At 42.7% G+C, this 22,752-nt stretch overlaps 1 protein-coding gene across 1 annotated transcript; it reads right to left on the bottom strand.

Annotated features, from left to right (window-relative positions):
• Positions 1-100: 100 nt before the first annotated feature.
• On the bottom strand, positions 101-22,752 carry LOC131185835 (solute carrier family 2, facilitated glucose transporter member 11-like). Its single transcript, XM_058158740.1, has 12 exons — positions 22,729-22,752; positions 12,837-12,935; positions 12,451-12,611; positions 12,083-12,207; positions 11,608-11,737; positions 10,449-10,597; positions 7,628-7,815; positions 7,210-7,320; positions 6,860-6,961; positions 6,512-6,587; positions 3,604-3,731; positions 101-3,388 (listed from the first exon to the last, which is right to left on the bottom strand). The coding sequence occupies exons 1-12, from the start codon at positions 22,750-22,752 to the stop codon at positions 3,182-3,184; spliced, it is 1,500 nt and encodes a 499-aa protein (XP_058014723.1). The 3' UTR covers positions 101-3,181.

Here is a 22,752-nt window from a genome sequence, read left to right as displayed (position 1 = left end):
ACGCCGCCGCCCCGCCCCGTGGCAGGCGGGAGGAGGCTCCAATTGAGAGTTTCCGCAGAGGGAAAAGTTCTTCCAAAAGGGCTGAGAAAGGCAAGACGAGGAAGAAGCCCTGACTTGGACCGGGGTGGAATATGGGGAAGGGGAACTGAAGGGAGAGGAAAGATTTGGTGCAGGAGAGGCTGGCCATTGCCTCCTTCCTAGGCCTGGGAGTGGGCGACTGCCCCAACGCCTGCCAGGACTCGAACTCGCCGTCCCCTGGTTGATGCATCGACAGCTACACCAAACGGGCTCCCAGCTGTAAATAATGCAGCACTCTAAAGCGTCTCCAGACGCTGCTGGGCCTCCACAGCTGCGGAGGCTCCGGGATGACGTGCACATCTCGTTTGGGATCTGCTCCAGGGACTTCTGCCTAATCCCTCCCCCCCCCCGCCCGAAAACCAGGGGTTCCCTATTGGCAGCTTCCTCGGAGGTTTCAGGTAGAGCTCATTCCTCTGGTCTGCCTTCCTTTCTCCCAGAGGAGCTCCCACAACAATTCTCTCCTTGAAGAGGAACTGACTGCTGTGCCACAAAATTATTTCACCTTTCCAACTTCTCTGCAGCTCCTACAACAGACTTTTCCACTCCTGTCCAAATTTGGCTACACCGGCAGTGTGTCACATGGTGGGGCTCCAATCCCCAAGGCCTCATCTCACTGCATCTGTAGGACTGCCGACTCAAAACATTTCCCAGCGCCTTACGAGCGCTGTGAAAACTGACCTGCTTTTTTACTCCTTTTCCTTACTCCCAAGACCAGCAAAGCAGCCGTGCAGGCCACTGATCCATGCCAGAAAGATGTTGACCCCAATCTCAGCTTTCTGGCTAAGAAGCATCTGAAGGGGGCCTTACACAAGAGCCTTTAGCGATCTTTGAATGGGAGCTGGAATGCCCCCCTCACATGGCAGTCTGTTCTTGTGAACTTCCATCGCAAGCTGCTCTTGTTGGAGAAGAAAATAGGGACTCATTCTGAGAATTCAGTTATTGTCCACTTGGGCCTGAGAGGCTCAGTAAGAGGACTTTTGAGGGGGGCACATGCTCAGCCCGACCGTCTGAAGTATCACCAGGCAAAAAGACACCTGGCGGGCAGCAAGATCCCTTCTGAAGTGTGGACTGACCACAAGAATTTACAAGCCCTGAAAACCCCAAGGAAACTATTGCCTAAGCAAGTATGATGGGCTCAGTACTTTAATTGGTTCAATTTCACCTTTCAGTACTTGCCAAGGGGGAAGAATTTCCTCGGTGATACTATTTTTTGAGTGCCTCAGTATAAAAGCACCCAGGAAGAAATAGTTAACTCCATTATCCCCTCCTGGCAACTGGCATTTTGGGTAATGTAGTAATTTGTGATTACCGTATTTTTCAGCGTATAAGGAACACTTCCCCCCACAAAAGAGGGGGGAAATTTGCGTGCGGCTAAAACTAAAACACCAAATGTAGCCCCCCCCTGACCCCCACCCTTTTGGAGGCTGCAAAGGCAGCCTCCCAAACATCCTCTCAAACAGCCACCGAAAGGTCCGTTTGAGAGGCTGCCTTTACAAAGAGAAGCTCCTTTGCAAACGGAGCTTTTGGAGCCTGCAAATGCAGCCTCTCAAATGGAGAGCCTCTCAAGCAGAATTTTTTTTCTTATTTTCCTCCCTCCAAAATAATGTGCGTCTTATACTGCAGAGCATCTTATACTCTGAAAAATATGGTATTTGTTTGTGAGTCAAGGATCCTGTCGACGCATCAGGCATTTGGTGGGCTTCTCATGAAGGCTGCTAACGAACGACAGACTCATTGGCTTCTCGAGGTGAGAGCCTGGAAAAAGTCTGGGATGAGAAGCCCAGAGCCAATTCCAGAACCCCCTTTTATTGTGTATAGGTAAAAATGGGTGGTTACAAAAGGTAAGCAGGGGAGGTTACATATTAGCATATATTCAACATGTGAACACGTGACTGCAAGCACATCCACAAGCCTATGATTTTGGGAGAAAGCTCGTAATTCTTGGGAGGAGTTTTACCATGAGGTGGCTCTTTGTTTCTCTGCTTATTGCCTACGTGGTACAGTTGCATATTGTAGCAATATGGTTATAAGCACAGCTGAGCAAGATGAATATTTTATGTGTGCAAAGCAGTTTTCTTATCATGTCCGGTGTTTCCCGGACAGGCTTTGTAGTTAGCATTTCTGAGCGGTTTGCAACAGCAAGTGTGGATACATTTCTACAGAATGCTCAAATGTAGCGAGACATGGAAACATCACAGTTATGGTTATGTGGTAGGAACAGGGTATGCAGAAATACACATACAATGGAAACTCTGTCTGCTTGCTACTTTTACTTGTACATGATCCAATTCTAGAAGAATCTACATCTACAAGTTTATGTTATTTATCTAAGAGATTATGTGGCTAATGCAAAGCAGAATTATCTGACCATTGCCATAATGATTCCCAACAGATCCAGTTCAGGACTATCACTGCTAATAGGTAAAGGTAAAGGTTCCCCTGCTAGTCATTTCTGGTTCTAGAGGCGGTGCTCATTTCCATTTCTAAGCCAAAGAGCAAGTGCTGTCTGAAGACGCCTCCGTGGTCATATGACCGAAATGCCGAAGGTGCACAGGACACTGTTCCCTTCCCACCAAAGTGATCCCTATTTTTTCTGTTTGCATTTTTTACACGCTTTAGAACTGCTATGTTGGCAGAAACTGGGACAAGTAACGGGAGCTCACTCGGTTATGCGACGCTAGGGATTCGACCCGCTGAACTGCCAACCTTCTGATCGATAAACGCAGCGTTTTAGACACTGAGCCACCACATCCCTGATCACTGCTGATACAGTTGTGTAAAATGGGTTTTTTTATGGGAGTAAAGACATTCTTCAAGACAAAGATAATTGGGTCAAATAGTTTAAGAACTACTGATATAGGGTGTCTATACAGGAGGGAGCCAGTTAATATGATTATGCTCTCTGGACATGAACTGAGAAGACAGGCTTTGCTTGCAGTGCAGGGTACAATATGACACATCAAATGTTGTTCTTCAAATGTAGATATGGATTTTGCTCTTTGTGAAGCTATGCAAAATTTCAGAACAAATGCTTTAGTGTGGTGATTGATAAATTTAATGTGCTGTACAGTTCTCAAAAAAGAGAGATTTTGCAGTTCAAGAGTTAAAGTTTGGTACAAAGTACAGTTTCCTTTGGAGAACTATTTTCTGTGAGAAGCACTTGTTTCTTTCCATAATTTAGCTTATTAAACTCCATTGTAATTTCGAGAATAGATTTTCCCTTTGTTTCTGGAAGATATAAGTAGATGATTACACTTGAAACGGCCAGGATCCCCATAAAAATCAGAAAGCAGAAGGGACCAAGATATTCCTGAAAACAGAAAGGAAAATTAAAACCTAAAAAAGGCACACAATGTTGCATTCTTCAGTGTTATTTAAGGACAAGTCAATACAGGGCTGTATCTAGTTCATTAAACAAGCCCTGTCCTTTTCTGCTTCATATTGTTGTGCAGTTAAACCAGTGTGTATATAACATCTGGTCCTTTTCGTGACTCGGGTGCATTGGCCAAATCAAGTTACTCTTACCACAATGAATGGGAAAATCATTCCAAGCAGAAAGAGCCCCATCCAGTTGATAAATCCCACAATTACAAAGGCAGATGGACGGTACGTTTGATTGAAGATTTCCACCATAATTGATATTGTGGCACCAGCTAGCAAAGAGGGAGAGAAAGAAAGAATGCATAATATGACAGAGTCAGTGCTCATGTGAGGCCTCCAACTGTGGGAAGAGTGAAGAAAAAGGTTTTCTTGTAGCGATGGATGGACTGGGCAAGGATAGATGCGTTTCTGAGGGCAGCAAGAATAAGTCATTTGGGCTCCTGCTCTTCATTCCTAAAATCAGGTGAGCAGCCTTAATAGGAACTCACCATTCCAGAAACCATTATTGTGTCTGGGGAGGATTAAGGGACACACCTCAGTTCTGGTGTTGAGTGCCTAACAACAGAAAAGCAGATTGCTTAGAGCAGAGTTATAAGGTCCTTGACCACAGACTCCATTTATTTATTAGTCAAATTTGTATGCCAGACGACTCAGTGATGAAGCCGCTCACAACATTCAAAAGAAGGAAATTACAATAAAATCAATCAAAGGAGGGAACAAAAGAAATACAAGATAGCAATAGCCCTTAGACTTATATACCACTACACAGTGCTTTACAGCCCTCTAAGCGGTTTAGAGTCAGCTTGTTGCCCCTGGAGGAAGTTAGCACTCACCCCTCTCCTAGAAGAATGAAATATTTTAGAAAATATTAAAAAGGGCAGAAGATTATATTTCCCTGGATAAGAAATGGAGAAACCTGTTTTAAAGAAAGCAGCTTCCTGCCTTCCCCCACCCCTTTGTCAATGGGTCAGAGACAGAAACTCACTCCCCCCCATGTTTGTCAATGGGCAATTAAGGCTTCAGCCAAGCTCCCTCAATCCCCCCACCTTTGTCAATGGACCATCATTTGCAACACAATAGGACTCATCTAGCAACAGAAACTCACCACATGGCAAGGCCCAGGCAAGCTTGAGAGACAACCTACAATGTTAGCTAAGACCCCTAGACCATCTGGGAGTTGACAACCAATCAGGGTACATTTCTTATACAGGAACAGGAAACACCAAGATGGGGCTCCACAGAGAGTATAAACTCAGGCACTCAGCATCCCTTCTGCCCTTCTACCCTTCTCCCCTCTTCTCTTCTCCTTTCTTCACCCAACGCCTTGAACATGTGACCACCATTAAACCATCTTTCCAAGCAGTCTCCATGTTTCCAGTGTCTTTTTCCCCACTTGGAACTGAACCCAGATGGATATTTCTTCCAACAATATGGAAGGCTGAGTCAACCTTGAGCCTGGTGAGATTCGATCTGCCAAACTGCTGGCAGCCAGTGACCAGCAGAAGTAGCCTGCAGTACTGCACTCTAACCACTGCACCATCGTGGCTCAAGATGGCAAGAATGATAGACTGGAAATGAAGCAAAGGATCCCACTCTTCCTTGCCAAAGACCTGGGTGAAGCGCCAGGTTCATGGCTCCTTTAAACAATAGCAGAGTATGGGCCTTCTGGATTTCAAGGAGAGCCTAGTTCCAGAGGGCCAGGATTGCTACAGAAAAGGTGTGATTCTGTGGTCCTGATAAATGATGTTTAATTGAAGGAACCTGGAGTGTGCCAACAGATCAAAATAGCTGTACAGATACTGTGGGAGACAGACAGTTCCTCAGATAACCAAGCCCTAAGCAGTGTATTGGCTTTAGAAGTAGTGAATTGCACTAGGAAGCAAGCTGGCAATCAGAATTAGCATAGGGTTAGCAGAGCAGTTACATGGGCGTATTGAAGCATGCTTGTGACTGTGCCAGTGGTTTGTGCCACTGTTTGGACCAGTTGGAACTTCCAGGGGGTCTTCAAGGGCAGCCCCATGTAGACTGCATTGCAATAGTCAAGCTGAAAGGTGACCCAAGGCACAAATGACTATCTGAAGCACCTCTGGATCTAGGAAAGGGCACAACTAGCACATCAGATAACAATAACAATAACAACAGAGTTGGAAGGGTCCAACCCCCTGCCCAGGCAGGAAACCCTACATCATCTCAGACAGATGGTTATCCAACATTTTCTTAAAAATTTCCAGTGTTGGAGCATTCACAACTTCTGCAGGCAAGTTGTTCCACTTATTAATTGTTCTACCTGTCAGGAAATTTCTCCTTAGTTCTAAGTTGCTTCTTTCCTTGATCAGTTTCCACCCATTGCTTCTTGTTCTATCCTCAGGTGCTTTGGAGAACAGCCCGACTCCCACTTCTCTGTGGCAGCCCCTGAGATATTGGAACACTGCTATCATGTCTCCCCTAGTCCTTCTTTTCATTAAACTAGACATACCCAGTTCCTGCAATCGTTCTTCATATGTTTTAGCCTCCAGTCCCCTAATCATCTTTGTTGCTCTTCTCTGCACTCTTTCTAGAGTCTCAGCATCTTTTTTACATCGTGGCGACCAAAACTGGATGCAGTATTCCAAGTGTGGCCTTACCAAGGCATTATAAAGTGGCACTAACACTTCACGTGATCTTGATTCTATCCCTCTGTTTATGCAGCCCAGAACTGTGGTGGGTTTTTTAGCAGCAGCTGCACACTGCTAAAAAAGCCAACACAGTTCTGGGCTGCATAAACAGAGGGATTAAGATGAAGCTGTGCAAAGGCATTTCTGGCTATAGCTATAGCTACCACCTCTTTTTGAGCTGGAACTGTGAATCAGGAATATCCCCAAATTGTGCACCACTTCTGAAGGGAGTGCAATTCCATTCAAGATCAAAGATGGAATGTCCCCAGATCTGGGTGGCCCAAGCCCCACATTGTTGGGGAAACTGGGTGGCCCAAGCCCCATGTTTCATCTTGGGTTGGAGATGGTTCTTCCCATCCAAGCCCGTACAGCAACCTGTCCTGGGTGGAGATACTCACAAGGTCCAATTCCATAGAAGATGACAAAGAGGAAAATGAAAACGACACTCAAGTAGTGCATCCAAAAGAAGCGATGCTGGAATGAAAAAGGCTCATTTTAAACATAACAGCAACCATACTCTGATTCCTGACTTGCTAGGGCAATTGGAAATTTGAAATGTCAAATTGGATTAAGGGGACCCTCCTGGTCTAGAATGGGGCTCCTGAAATATGCCCACAAAGCATATCTAAATGGTCTTCATTTTGCCATCCACCCCATCTTCATTTTGCTATATCTCACCATTACGAGAAGCAGATACTTCCACTTTTGCCAGAAAAAACAAACAACCACTAAAATACCTCCCTTACTTGGAATGAAAGGGTTACTGTGAGTGCAGCCAGCACAAGCACCATGGCAGCATATCCTCCCCAGAGTAGAGGTTTCCGCCCAAAATGCTCAATCAGAGAACTCTAAAATGCAGAAGGAAATAAAGAGAAAATACATTTTGATGGGCTAATTGTGGGAATGCTAACAATTATTCTCCAAAATCTATTAATTAACAGTATAACAGAGTTGGAAGGGACTTTGGAGGTCTTCTAGACCAGGGCTGTTAAACTCAAGGCCCAGGGGCTGGATCCGGCCCATGGGGTGCTTAGAAGACACAGTTCTGCCCATCTTTAATAAGGTCCTCCCTTCTTGCATGTCCTCTTGAACTTACGCACAGAATGGATGAGAAGCACTCGCAGATGCCAACACCTAGTGCAATGTATGGAATGAGTGTTTCTTCAAACTGGGCTGTGCGAAAAACTTCAAATGAGTAGAAGTAGATCTAGAAAAGAACAAAAAATGAGAAGATAGGCAGTGTTTTTAGAAGGGAAGAAAAAGGAAAGAAGGGGAAGGTTATTATTTTTTTTTAGAAAAGGGGCCTTGGGTCCAAGTTAATAACACCTCATTTTAAGTAGGGGAGATTAATGTCCAAATCACTCTGCACCAAATAAAACATTTTTTTCTTAAATGGTTTTATGATCTTGCCAACCTGGGTTTTGTGATGGGCTGAGCCACAGGTTGTGTTACTTTCTGCCAACAATGACAGAGGACAGCAGCAGTTGTGGGATTCCTTTGAGCAAAGACTCAACTGCATTGATGCCACACAGCTGCAGGGTGCTCATGACGGTGATCATCACATACAGCTGCCAGCGCAGTGATTGGGCCTTCAGCACCTCTAGGACTCGGAGACTTTTCGTGCAAGACATGGTTGCCTTTTCCCTCTTGATGTCATCAATCTCGGCTTGATGGTCCCCCTCACCCCAGAGCTGTTTGATGGCTGTGGAAAGAAGGACATGCATGATGGTTCCCTTGTGTCCCTTGGCCCACTTGGGTGACCCTAGGTCAATATACACTTGAGATTGAGATATGGACAATCCATCTATGAATCTATGATGGAGGTGGGGCAAAGTTATGAGCTAATATTTATGTCCAAGATTGATAAGTTATTGCCAGCTGTTCTAAGTATATACAAAATCAGAATACAATATTGTAAAAAATTCTTACAATACTGTAAAAACAGTAAAACAGTAAAGAGTACACTCTTTTTTCATTGATTAGTTATTCTAGGCCTGCCAGAAAAGCTAGTCATAAATATTTTTTGAGGTGGGGGATCGTGTCTTGTCCTGATCTGACCTTGAATCTGACCAAAAGGCACAAAAGGCATTTGAGACAATATGCTTCTTTTGCCTCTGAACTGAACCTATGCCACTGCGAATCCTTTGAGAACTTTTCTAGGGGAGACAGGCTGTTGTTGTTGGAGCTATTCTCCAGGGTCACCCAAGTGGGCCTGTTTTCAAAAAAAGTAAGCCCAACTAAATGTAACTACAGTACTGTATACTATTTAGGATAAGGAGCTTTAGGCATCAGAGTCATTTTCAAAATATAGTGTCGTCGTATCGAAGGAGCCTGGCATACTGTAGAATTGCAAACTGACCATCAGAATTTGGAGTACCTGCAATCCACTCATAAACCGAACCAAGGAATCTTAGATAATCTCTGTTTTTCTCTCCATTTGATTTCCAAGTTTTACATTCCAAGTAACCATAATAAGCAAGCTGGCACTTTGTCTTGGAAACCTGAATATAATTAAGCCAATCATGTTGCTGTCCTTCAAAGCATCATTCTATTGGAAATGGTCGCAGCCATCAATACATCCGATGACTTGAAGGATTTGAAAGAAAGTGGCACAAGAATCCTTATGTCTAAGACTTCATAACATCTGAACGATATTTTAGAACAACATCTACCTTGTTTTCTAAATTTCCAGCAAGATAATTGGGTGGAACATTTGTCAATTGCAGAATATGCATATAACAGTGCACATCAGACAACAATTCATATGTCTTTTTTTCCTACTAAGTATGGTGTCCTTGGTTCTCATTTTCACAAGCCCCTTCTTCAAAGTCAGCAGTGGAGAATTTTTAAGAATTAGTGATGGTTTATCAAGTCTTGCAAGTTCAATTTAAGATAGCTAAAGAGATTTACAAAGGATTTGCAGACAAGCATCATCAACCTGATCCCAGTTTAAAAACAGGCAATTAAGTTTGAATTTCTACTTGACATGCCGCCTCCTTGCAAAAAATTAGATCACAAATTTATTAATCCCTTTCCTATTGAATCTGTAAATAATCTTGTGTACCAAATCAAGGTACCTCTAAATAATCTTGTGTACCAAATCAAGGTGTGTTTCATATTTCATTGTTCCCTTCTACTTTCATTCTTGCTTGGGCCAGTTCCTTTCATCCTTCCATTCCACTTCTGCATCCCAAGTTGCTTCCATCCTGGACTCTCAGTTGAATTGCACTCGAGAAGAAACTGGTAACCAATGCAACATTTGTAGTCGTGGGATTGTCCAAAAAGCGCAAGTGCTAGATTTGTCGTGAGCTGCTTGTTCTTATCTACTTCCTTTGTTTCATTGCTTTTCGATACTTCTTCCTTTATTAGGTCATTTCACATATTTTGGCTACCCTTAGTGTACCCTTCACCATGGGATACAATGAAGAGTGGGTCAACCTATTCTCCAAAGCACCTGAGAGGCAGGACACGAAGTAACGGATAGAAATTTATCAAGGAGAGATCCAGCCTAGAACTTTCCTGACAATCAGAACAATTAACAATTAACCAGCTTCCCTTCAGAAGTTGTGGGTGCTCTATCACTGGAGGTTTTTAAGAAGAGATTGGACAGCCATTTGTCCAGAACAGTATAGGGTCTCCTGCTTATGCAGGGGGTTGGACTACAAGATCTCCAAAGTGTCTTCAAATTCTGTTAATATATATTCTATTCTGTATCTGTCAAGGTCACCACATGACTCTAGGGCAGGGGTTGATGGATGATTTGCCAAGCTTTTGATCTAGTGCTTCTAGTTCACTTTGTGCCCAGGATATAAGTACCACAAAGGCTTGAAAAAGTGGGCTAATTCAAGTGTTGATGGTTTTAATAGTATTTCCACCATTAAGCATGGATTTCAGGACTTTCCTTATGCTTTCTATATATTCCTTAGTTATACTGTCTTGACCTCAAAGTGTCTAATGCTATTTGATTGTTGGAGTGACCCATATGTTTATAAGTATCCTCTGTGGTGAAACTTAATTTGTTTTCAACTGGCATTTTAATTCCATCACTTTTTAACTAATTTTCAGTTCAGGAGCATTGGCATGGTGATGGAAAAACATAATTCTCTCAGGTTTCCTTGGTGGCTGCTCTCCCAGGTATCAGGCAGGAGAGTTTGATGTTCCCTTCCCACTTCCTCTCTTTGTAAGAAAAGAAACCCCCCCCCACTTTCTCCCCAGTTGCGTTAACGATCCTGCTTGCCTCCAAGGCAAAGGACTGCTGGACCTGAAAAGGTTCCAATTGTAATAGCATATTCCAGTCCTGTTCCCCTTTTGGCTGGAGAAGAAGGATTCTCCTACCTTTCAGGAAGGCCTCTTCGTTGCCTTTCTGTATCAGAAGGTATGGTGGGGAGTCAGGAAAACATGGGAGTGTCACCAATTGGATTGTGGCTGTGAGCCCACTAAAAGCCAACAGCAGGGGCCACAAGGACTCTGAGCCCAAAATTTCCCTGTGGAGAAAGGAAGAATGTAATTTGTACTGCACCAGCAGGGAGAAGGCTTTGGCTTTTCTCCACCAGACTTGATTTGCTCACTACAGTGTTCACCACACTTTGTGAGTCTCTGTAGAGTCAAGGACACTCAGCAGGGATAATGGAGTTCCCCTGCGGACTTTACTTTGCTAGTCATTGATGACTACAAGGATGGTTCTCATCTCCGTTTCAAGGCCATTAAGCCAGCACTGTCTGAAGACATTTTCACAGTCATGTGGCCAGCATGATGTCACAGAGCACTGTCATCTTCCCACCAAAGTGGTACCTATTTATCTACTCATCCTATCATGTGGAGCTTGGGTTTCAAACCTGGGCTGCTGGCTTTCCAACTGACAAGCCCAGTGTCTTAACCATGGATAAGATGTGGGGAAATTATGCAATCTTCCTCCCTTCTTCACCAAGCAAAGATGGAAGAAAATCCCTCCTCCAAGGACTGAATGGCATTTAAAATTTAAATTTAAACTGAAATAGATAATCCATATTTGTTTAAATAGCAAATAATCTGTCTAATTATCAGTCAAAGTGAATGTAATATTTTTATTGTGCTATTAATAAGATTTGAGGTTTTCCTTTCCATTGGAAAATTACTCTTCTTGTAAGCAATAAAAGACCACACTGTTTGGCATATTTTAAATTCTATGGAATGAAATTGCATCCAAGAAGGTGGGAAATTTGAGATTCTACAACTTATGTTCCTGGGTTTACTATAACATTCAAAATATTTTTGCCTCATCTGTATCTGGATTATTTATTTTTAGAGGACAAAAGATGGTTGATCAGATTTCTATTGCACAGCACTTATCAAGTTAATAGTCATATAATATTTTCACATCTTTAGGTTCAAAGCCAAATGCTCCAGTTTCAACTGAAATGAAAACTTTTGAAATTAAAGCTTAAATTAAGTGTTCACTTCAGACATCTGGTGATTTAAATGGCTTTCCCTGAGTGTGTTTTGGAAAGGGACTTACCCAAGACCAATGATTTGTCCTGCAACTTTGCCTAATGTCAGAAAAACAGCGACCGTTGCATTTGTAAATCCCCGCAACTTCTTTGGCGAAATCTCTCCCACATATTGAGGATGTATATTGAAAGAAAACCCTTCAGAAAGGAAAAGGGTTACAAAGAAGAGTATTGAAAAATTGGCCAGCATGTCATCTAAGATGCCATGTCATTAAAACCATCTTACATTGCAGAGGGGCATTACTGAGTTATGGATAGTTGAGTGAGAAGGATTACAATGACACCAGGCGAATATGAAGGGGAGAAAGAGAGAGGGAGAGGCCTCTGAGTTAACCACTCTTGAATCAGCCTCTCCTCTAGAACATTTGATCACAGCAGAACTTGGCCCATGCTGAGCTAATGGACTTGCTCACAGTTATAAGACAGCCAACAACTACCAGTGCCAATCCCATACAGCTACCAATGCCAATCCCATATAGCTACCAATGCCAATCCCATATAGGAGGCGTCCAAGGAGGATCATCTCAAAAGATTTGGCCATCTTGCTGAAACCCATGAATAGGGCAGCAGTCAGCATGATCAGGTTGGTGAACATCTGGCACTTCTTTCTGCAACAGAAGGGAGGGGCAGTGAGGGAGAGGCATTTCCAGGGGTTTCTCAGCAAAGCACAATGGAGGGCAGCATTGTGGCCATCATCTTGAGTTTTATTTTGACGGCACCGTGTGAACACCCTGAATAGGATGCCAAAGGGCTACAATCAATATAGAGTTTCAAACATTTTGAACATTTGGGACTTGGAGATAACAAATAAGGGCCACACTGTAGACAGATCTAACTAGTGAGGAAGTTACTTTCTATATTTTGTGGTGAGGTATCCACAACAGACACTCCCTACGAGACCTCCAATCCCGTAACTGGATACTATGAAGGACCATAACAAGATAATATTCTCTTGAGGCAGTGGTGAGCCATGTCGTTCCAGCCAGGTCTCATTAATGAATTTTTTAATATGCTGTGAATAAAGAAAATGCATTCATTTTACAGTTAATGAATTTCTTCACTTTTTCACATGAGTTTACCTGTCAGCCACCCCAGTACAACGCCCCAGCCACCCCACCACTCTGGCCACCACAGGTCCTGGAACTCCAGGATGGTGAACCTTCTCTGCCCCTGGCTAAAGCACCAACATTTGAACTGAAGGAAATGCCCATAGAAAATAAGGGGCACTATCACTTACCAGGGAGGGATAGTTTATTACAGAAATGTGAAACCCATAAGGGAAGCTGCCCCCGATTCCCAGCACGAGGATCATTTGAAATAGTCCCCGGTATTGAATCTGGAAAGAGAAAAAGTGTTAAGGCTTCTAGCATTGGACACCAGCTTTCTACCAAAGCTGTATCCTCAAAGTCATCCCGCCCCTCACACCCGTGCACACAACTTGAGAGAGGGGAAGGGCATCCATAAGGCTGGCTTGCGGCCTAGAATAATGTGCAGCTTCCTTGACTGACTCTTCCTTAGGGGGTCTCCAGGGCAAGGTGCCAAGTTCATTTCCCACTCAGGCTGAACCTCCTGACAACCCCTAACCAGCTGGAGAGTTCACAGCCCTTCCGCCAACGAACTCTCCCCCCACTCTCACCCCCCCCACCCCCGACAAGGAGAAGTTTTTTGGGATCTTCCTCTGAGAGCTCAGAAATACAAAACAGAACCTCCATGTGCCGATCCTGAAATATAATGGGCAGCTGCAGACATGGTAGGAGCTTTTGTGAGCTACAGCTTACTTCAACAGCTCATGAAGGCTCATGCCTTTTAAGGCAAAACGGTTGAGATCTTTTTAACAACATAGTTGCTCTTCTAATGTAGAATGTAGAACAGCACATTGTATGGCTAGGAATTTGGCAAGGAAAGTTACTCCTCATGGGTTGTCACAGAACTCCTTAGGAAGAAAGGGGAGAATAAATTTTTCCTAAAGCACCAGAAATGAACTCTTTGTCATTTGCTCCTACTGCCATCTAGTTACCTTATTCTAGAAAGTGGTAAACATCAGTTGGGGTGAAAACAAGAGCTTTCTAAAGAAGAATGGGAAAATTTTTACACCTAGATAGTTTGCTTCCTACCGACTCTTGCTAATTCTCCAATGAATGTACATCTTAGTGATGTAACACCCTGGTCCCCTGTCAAGTCCCTATCCTGGCTTTGCCCTTAGGCAATCCCCCCCCTCCAGAAGAGAATCATCTCCAGGGATATTATCACCTCTTGGATCTGTGTCTAAAGGCAAAGCCAAGATCAGAGAGTCAGTTTTTTAAAGAGACATACTGTTTGATGAAAGTCTATTTTGGTTAAACTTTAATTCTTCTGGTCAACTTCTCCAGGGCTGCAACACAGGCATAGTGTTCTCAATATGCAAAAAATTATAAACCAATTAGCCTGATTAATGTCAGGGGCAATATTTATGCAAAACATAAAATCAATAAATTAAAGGTCTGGTTCATTGATAACAATGTGTTTGCAGAGTCACAGGCAGGGATTCTCCACAGTTGACCATGGTTTTATATTGGATCATTTCATGAATAGCATGACAATAGAAAACTATTTATTTGTGACTAATTCATGCAACTTTTGATCTTACTAATAGAAACAAGCTGTAGATAAACTTAGATGGTTGAATTTGGAAAAAAAAAGTAATTGATTTTAATCATGGCATTATATACAAATAATCAAATTCAGATTAGATTTACTCTAGGCACGAGTGTCAAACTTGCTGTGTCACATTGCCATCACATGATGTATCACAATATGTTTTCCCTTCACAGAGCTCGGGGGAGTGTGGCCTGCACATCCAGCCCACTGGCTGCCAGTTTGACACCTCTGCATGGGATACTGTAGGAAGTTAGCACCCACCCCACTCCTAGAAGAATGAAATATCTTAGGAAATATTAAAAAGGGCAGAATATTATGTTTCCCTGGATGAGAAATGGAGAAACATGTTTTAAGGACAAAACAGCTCCCTGCAGCTCCTTGCCTCCCCCCACCTTTGTCAATGGGTCAGAGACAGAAACTCACTCCCCCCACCTTTGTCAATAGGACCCATCTAGCAACAGAAACTCATCACATGGCATCTGGGAAGATGACATCAGCCAGCAAGGCTAGCTAAGACCCCCACCCCCTGGGAGTCTGACAACCAATCAGGACACTCTTCCTGTGCCCCAGGAAGTTCAAAGCTCTGCGAAAACATAAAGCCAGGGCGCGCTCAGCATCTCAGCCCTTTTTTTGTTCAGGAACTCAAGCTATGTGATCCTGACCATCATTAAACCATCTTTCCAAGCAGTCTCCATGTTTCCAGTGTCTTTTCCCCCCACTTGGAACTGAACCCAGATGGACATTTTTTCCAACAATACCTTACAGATAACTTCAAGATCTCTAAAAGGGTGAAACGAGGTGGGCTTGCCCTTCTCCTATTAATGATATTGTGTTGATTGCCTTTTAATCAAACATGTTAGTCTGGGAGGATGCTATCAGATTCTGATTAATAAGTAGCTAAGTAACTGTAATTGTGCACATAAGCGATGTTTTAATGGAAGCTCTGCATTAAACTAATGAAGTTTAAATATGAAAAGGAGTTTATTGAGAAAAAAGAATGCACAAAAGCAAGCACATAGAATTTCTTAGCAAAACTACCATATTTTTCAGAGTATAAGATGCACCTCCCCCCCCCAAAGAGGCTGAAAATTTGGATGCGTCTTATACTCCAAATGTAGCTTCCCCCCCAAGTGTTTTTTCAGCCCTAACGAGGCGCTAACGAGGTGCTAGTGAGTGAAGCATCTTCCCAGCTTTGCCTGCTTCTCCCACTCTCTGCTGTGCTTTAACTAGGCACTAGCGATCTCCATGCTTTGCTTGTTCCCTCTGCCTCTCAATTGTTCTTTAGAAGCTTTTTTTTCAGCCCTAACTGGGCGCTAGCGAGTGAAGCAATCTCCACATGCTTTGCTTGCTTTTCTCATTGCTGCTTCCTCTCAGCTGTGCCTTAGAATTGATTTTTTTAAAATATAATCTTTTATTGGCCAACTGTGATTGGACACAAGGAATTTGCCTTACACAATGTAAGCCGCCCTGAGTCTTCGGAGAAGGGTGGGATATAAATTCAAATAAAAAAAAAAAATTGTCTTGGTGCATATGCTTATAGTGTACATAAAAGAAAAGATCATCAAGAATTCTAAGGTACAACACTTAATGATAGTCCTAGGGTTCAAATAAGCAAACAGTAAACAATCAATATCAATATAAACCATAAGGATACAAGCAACAAAGTTACAGTCATACAGTCATACAGTCATACAGTCATACAGTCATACAGTCATACAGTCATACAGTCATACAGTCATAAGTGGAAGGAGATGGGTGATGGGAACAATGAGAAGATTAAAAGTAGTGCAGATTTAGTAATAGTTTGACAGTGTTGATGGAATTATTTGTTTAGCAGAGTGATGGCATTTGGGAAGAAACTGTTCTTGTGTCTAGTTGTTCTGGTGTGCAGTGCTCTGTAGCGTCATTTTGAGGGTAGGAGTTGAAACAGTTTATATCCAGGATGTGATGGGTCTGTAAATATTTTCACAGATCGGTCTGTAAATATTTTCTTTTTGATTCATGCAGTATACAGGTCTTCAGTGGTAGGCAGGTTGGTAGCCATTGTTTTTTCTGCAGTTCTAATTATCCTCTGAAGTCTGTGTCTGTCTTGTTGGGTTGCAGAACCAAACCAGACAGTTATAGAGGTGCAGATGACAGACTCAATAATTCCTCTGTATCAGCAGCTCCTTGGGCAGTTTGAGTTTTCTGAGTTGGCACAGAAAGAACATTCTTTGTTGTGCCTCTTTTATGACGTTTTTGATGTTAGCTGTTCATTTTAGATCTTGCAATATGGTAGAACCTAGAAAATTGAAGGTCTCTACTGTTGATACTGTGTTGTCTAGTATTGTGAGAGGTGGAAGTATGGAAGGGTTTCTCCTAAAGTCTACCACCATTTCTACGGTTTTGAGTGTCTTCAGTTCCAGATTGTTTCGGTCGCACCACGAGGCTAGTTGTTCAACCTCCCGTCTCTATGCGGATTCATCATTGTCTCAAATGAGAGCGATCACTGTTGTGTCATCTGCAAACTTAAGTAGTTTGACAGATGGATTGTTGGAGATGCAGTCATTGGTATACAGAAAGAAGAGAAGTGGGGGGGGAGCACACAGCCTTGGGGGGGGGGCTGTGCTAATTCTACAGGTATCTGATGTGATTCTGCTTAGCTTCACCTGCTGCTTCCTGTTTGTTAGGAAGATTATGATCCACTTACAAGTCTGTTCAGGTATATGTAGCTGGTTTAGCTTAGCTGGAAGAGTGTCTGGAATGATGGTATTGAATGCTGAACTAAAGTCTACAAAGAGGACCCTTGCATAGGTCTTTGGAGATTCAAGATGTTGTAAGATGTAGTGCAGAGCCATATTAACAGCATCATTAGTTTATATGAAAAATGCAAGGGGTCTAACAGCAGATCCGTGATGGTTTTCAAGTGGGACAGCACCAGCCTTTCAAAGGTTTTCATGACTACAGATGTTAGAGCAACTGGTCTGTAGTCATTCAGTTCCTTGATGGTGGGCTTCTTCGGCACTGGGATGATAGTAGAGCATTTCAAGCAAGAGGGAACATAGCTCATCTGTAGCAATTTATTGAACATATGGTTGAAGATGGGGCCCAATTGGTCAGCACAGACTTTTAAGCAAGAAGGAGTTATCTAGTCTGGGCCTGGAGTTTTTCCTGGCTTTTGTCTGTGAAATAGGTCTTGCACTTCCTTTTCTGTGATCACTAGGGGTTGTGAATCCAATGGGATGGGGTCAGTTGTAGGAGGCTTGGCTGTTGTTGGTGTGTCTGAGATGGGGGTTGTGGAGATAGGTGACTGTAGTTTCCTTTTAAACCTCCAATAAAACAAATTCAGGTTATCTGCCAGTTGTTGATTTCCTTAAGCCTGGGAAGGAGGTTTGCCGTAGCCGGTGATATTTTTAAGAGTATTCCACATGTTTGCTGGTTCATTTGTTGAGAACTGATTCTTTAGCTTTTCAGAGTAGCTTCTTTTTGCTGCTCTGAAATCCCTTGTTAATACATTTCTGGCCTGATTGCATTTTATCACCTTTTCTGTAGGCTTCCTCTTTGGAACGATGTAGCTGCTTAAGTTTAGCTGTGAACCAAGGTTTGTTGTTACTGTATGTTTGCAGGTTCCTGGTGGGTACACATAGGTCTTCACAGAAGCTGACATATGATGTTACAGTCTCTGTGAGTACATCTAAGTCTGCAGAGGTACTTTCAAAAAAATTCCAATCAGTGCAGTCAAGGCAGACCTGTAGCTTTAACTTTGCCTCCTCCTTCCAGGTCTTCACTGATTTAATTGTTGGTTTTGTGGTTTTAAGTCTGCCTGTAAGTTTGCCTGTAAGCAGGTACAAGGTGAATCATGCAATATCAGTGTCCCACAGCTGCTCGTAGTAAGGACTGATAAGCATCTTTTAGTGTTGTGTAGCAATGGTCTAAAATATTCTTGCCTCTAGTGGGACAATTGACATGCTGAAAGTATTTTGGTAGCTCTTTCCTTAAGTTTGCCTTGTTTAGATCTCCCAAAATAATGGCCAGTGAATCGGGGTATTTGGCTTCAGCCTCCATAATTTGGTCAGCTAGAGTTCGTAATGCCTTGTTTACACAGGCTTGTGGCTAATTTACAGAAATTAGAAGAAATGAGGAAAATTCATGAGGTGAATAGTATGGTTTGCAGTTGATAATGTCTCTAAGTTTTCATCACAGAATTTATATATTATAGTTATATCCTGAGACCAGCTGTTGTTGATATATAAGCATAAGCCTCCTCCCTTCTTTTTACCAGATGTTTCTGCAATTATGTCTAATCACTGAATTTGAAACCCTGGGATATGCAGGCTGCTATCATCAATTGATTCATTTAACCAGGTTTTAGAGAAGCATAAGGCTGATGAATTGTAAAAGAATTGTATCTGTTTAAAAGAAGTATTTCATCCATCTTATTAGTAAATGAATGTACATTGGTTAGGAAAATTGAAGGCCAAGAAGTTTTATTTCTTCTATTCCTTAATCTTTTTAAAATTCCTGCCCTTTTACCTCTCTTTTTTCACTTCTTCAGTTTGGTTTTTTTGGTAATCCATGGCTCCTGGGAAATTGCTTCTTCCTGTGTTAGAATCTCCTCTGTGTTTGTAAAGAGGCTGTGTGTGTTTAAATCACAGAAAGCTGCTCCTTAAAGAAAACATTGCTTAATTTTTAGCAAATGGTCTCGTAAGAAATCCATAGTGAGTCGCAGAGAATAATTAAAAATAAAGAAACCATTAGAGAGCATTTCACTGAGGCAGCCTTTGGCGGCGCTATCTTGGAATGAATAGAATGGAATGAATTATCCCCAAGCAAGTGATAAAAAACCAGCAAACTAATGTACTGAAGCTAATCAGACTAAGGATGCTAGCCAGATGAATATCTGGTAGACAGATTTTCCCCCCCTATTTTCCTCCACAAAAACTAAGCTGTGTCTTATACTCCGGTACGTCTTATATGCCAAAAAATATGGTAGTTATTTATTGTCTCTGAAGGGATATAATAATAATAGAACTGGTAGAATTAGTGAGACATAATAGTAGAGTCAGTAGAATTGGTTTGACTTGCTCTTTTGCTTCTGTAAGAATTGCTTTGCTAAGAATTAGAATTGCCTCTGTCATTTGTTTCTACCAGTGATCTCACTTCTGTGTTATGTTTTTCTGTATCACTCCATACCTGGTGAATATCTCAAGAAGCAGGCACCCAACCCGCTTCCTTGCTGCACTGCCAAAGGAAGGGATGCGCCAGAATTGGGTACTAAGCTGATGTCTCTGAGGGTATAAAAAGGATGCCATATCTTCCCCAAGGTGTGGCTATCTCCTCACATGAATTGTATCTGTATGTTCTGGATATAGTCCCACACAGTATTTTGTTTTTGGCCATAAATAAAATCTGCTTCTCTTTGCAAACCTCATCTTGAGCCTCTTTTTTTGGCATTCTGGTGACTCAAGTACATTTGGGGACTTTACATTTCCTTGGATAAGCTTAGAATTCTTTCAATAACAACAACAGAGTTGGAAGGGACCTTGGAGGCCTTCTAGTCCAACCCCCTGCCCAGGCAGGAAACCCTACACCATCTCAGACAGATGGTTATCCAACATTTTCTTAAAAATTTCCAGTGTTGGAGCATTCACAGCTTCTGCAGGCAAGTCGTTCCACTTATTAATTGTTCTAACTGTCAGGAACTTTCTCCTTAGTTCTAAGTTGCTTCTTTCCTTGATCAGTTTCCACCCATTGCTTCTTGTTCTACCCTCAGGTGCTTTGGAGAACAGCCCGACTCCTTCTTCTTTGTGGCAACCCCTGAGATATTGGAAGACTGCTATCATGTCTCCCCTAGTCCTTCTTTTTATTAAACTAGACATACCCAGTTCCTGCAACCGTTCTTCATATGTTTTAGCCTCCAGTCCCCTAATCATCTTTGTTTCTCTTCTCTGCACTCTTTCTAGAGTCTCAGCATCTTTTTTACATCGTGGCGACCAAAACTGAATGCAGTATTCCAAGTGTGACCTTACCAAGGCATTATAAAGTGACACTAACACTTCACGTGATCTTGATTCTATCCCTCTGTTTATACAGCCCAGAACTGTGTTGGCTTTTTTAGCAGCAGCTGCACACTGCTGGCTCATATCTAAATGGTTGTCCACTAGGACTCCAAGATCCCTCTCACAGGTACTACTATTGAGCAAGGTACCACATATACGGTACGGTATCTGTGCATTTTGGTTTTTTTGCCTAAATGTAGAACCTTACTTTTTCACTGTTGAATTTCCAATGCCCAATGTTCAAGTCTGTCAAGATCTTTCTGTAATTTGAGCCTATCTTTTGGAGTGTTGGCTATTCCTGCCAGCTTGGTGTCATCTGCAAATTTGATGAGTTCCCCATCTATCCCCTCGTCCAAGTCATTGATGAAGATGTTGAAGAGTACTGGGCCTAAAACAGAGCCTTGGGGTACTCCACTGCATACTTCCCTCCATGTGGATGTATTTCCATTGAGGACTACATGTTGAGTGCGGTTGGTCAGCCAGTTACGAATCCATCTGGTGGTGGTGCTGTCTAACCCACATTTTTCTACTTTATCTAGTAGAAGGTTATGATCTACTTTATCAAATGCTTTACTGGAGTCCAAGTAAATTATATCGACAGTATTCCTCTGGTCTATTAATTTTGTCACTTTGTCAAAGAATGCAATAAGATTAGTCTGGCATGATCTGTTTTTGACAAACCCATGTTGGCTTTTGGTAATTACTTTGTTTGCTTCTAGGTGTTTTAGCTTTTGGGTTCCAGCAGAGGTTCAGAGTTGGAGAGACTTTCTCCGGACCAACTCTTTGGATTTGGCCTGTATCTTGGGCTTCAAATGGGGTTCTGAAGGAGAAGGTTGATTTGGGTATCCTTCTATTCTGGAACCCACCAGCACAGTTCCTCCCTCCCTGCTGCTTCTCCCAGTCCCCCCACCCCATTGCTCCATTTCTTGATGTCTTTGGTATAGCCATCAAATCTATTATCTAATGGGCAAGTTTTCCTTCCTAATGACTGTTGAATGATAAAAAAGAAAGAATATACCAGTTGTTGCTATTTCTGATTTTATATAAATGATATTTCCATGATGGGTATTTTTCTGGGGAAAATGAAAGCTTAATTCTACTTCAAAGGAACTCTCTGGTGCCATATCAAAGACCAAGCTCACTCTCAGAGACTGACCAACGTCTTCACCGCTACCCACAAATTTAACTGAACTGATCATAACAAGCCAAACCCAAGAAAGCGTCAATTTTTCGATGTAGAATATTTTAGAGAAAAAGTACTTCTAAGTCGGTTCAAGTGCTGCTACCCACCCTCCTCCTACATAACATGGACCTGTCCTTCCCATAAAATGTTTTTGTTTCCACAATTCATTTTCAAGCTGGATCTGAACATGAAGCTACAGAGGGATATCCTGGAGTTAGTCAGGAGATATTGTCTACTGAGCCTGGCACTTGAGGCAGCCTGCCCTTTCTCCCTGTCCATGATTTTCAGGCAGTCTGTGGCACCTTGCCTCGAGGTGGGGGGGGCAATGACTCATCCTCTCTCACTGCCCCCCTCCCTGCTGCGGGCTACTCTCTGCTCCAATCTCTGGCCCCAGGGTTCAGGCCCTTCACTTCCTGGCAACCTTACTGAGATAGCTAGGCTACTTGTGCCTTTATCTTTAAAACAGGCCAGCTAATTAAAGCTGAAAACAACGTAAAACAGCCTGTCGAAGACCACTCTGGGTATATATAAAAGCTTCTGGCATTAGGTGAAGAGGATTTTTTTGCAGCTGAAGCCAAAAGAAGGCTCAGTTCTGGCATTGCCACAAGGGACCTGGCAGAAGTGGCCATCTCCAAGGAAGAATCCCACCTCTTGTCTTTAAGACTATTTTTAGACTACTGGCAATCTAGGCCAGGAGGGAGAACTCTAGGCCATGCTATTAGTACAGTATTTAAGTATCATGCATGATAAATAGAATATGTCTACTCACCTGCTGCTTATGGGGCAGCCTCAGAGTCACTCTACTTGAATTTAATGTTGAATTTTGAATTTAACTGCTTTTCACCTCTTGACAGGCGTGTACGATCGGATACTCAGAACACAAAATGCCATAATGTTCCAGCCCAATGAGGAGCCCTATCACTGAATCCCACCTCTTGTCTTTTAAACTACTCCCATCCCAAGCCTTCTCCCTAGCTCCAGCTGGCACTCAGCATCCTCTCCTCTGCTTATTTTACTGTACCCCCCCTTCCCTGGAAATTGGGGCAAAGTTTCCAAAAAGTGGTAGGTGTTTGGGGAGAGAATGCCTCCCTCAGGTAGCTGAGTGTCCCTGGTAATTCCCTTCACAAACCCTAAAGGAAAGGCGGGCTATCAACTGAATAAACCAGCAAAGAGTCTCCCTGTGAGTTTTGGCACCCAGAGCTTTTCCTCTCTGGATGTGTCTGTGTATGGCTGGGTGGGTGGTGGTAAATGATAGGTAGCCCAGTACTCACCAGATCGGAGAGGAAGCTAGCCAT

The sequence above is a fragment of the Ahaetulla prasina genome, chromosome 15 (assembly GCF_028640845.1).
Source record: "Ahaetulla prasina isolate Xishuangbanna chromosome 15, ASM2864084v1, whole genome shotgun sequence".
In the NCBI taxonomy this organism is placed as follows: Eukaryota; Metazoa; Chordata; class Lepidosauria; order Squamata; family Colubridae; genus Ahaetulla; species Ahaetulla prasina.
The sequence above is the reverse complement of the archived record's forward strand: the minus strand, read 5'-3'. Positions and strand labels throughout refer to the sequence as shown.

Coding starts and splice junctions, on each gene's coding strand:
- LOC131185835 (XM_058158740.1), bottom strand. CDS start 22,752: ATGGCTAGCTTCCTCTCCGATCTG. Junction 10,598..11,607: donor GGACAAATCATTGGTCTTGG/GTAAGTCCCTTT, acceptor CTTTCTCCACAG/GGAAATTTTGGGCTCAGAGT. Junction 6,588..6,859: donor CAGTAACCCTTTCATTCCAA/GTAAGGGAGGTA, acceptor TTTTCATTCCAG/CATCGCTTCTTTTGGATGCA.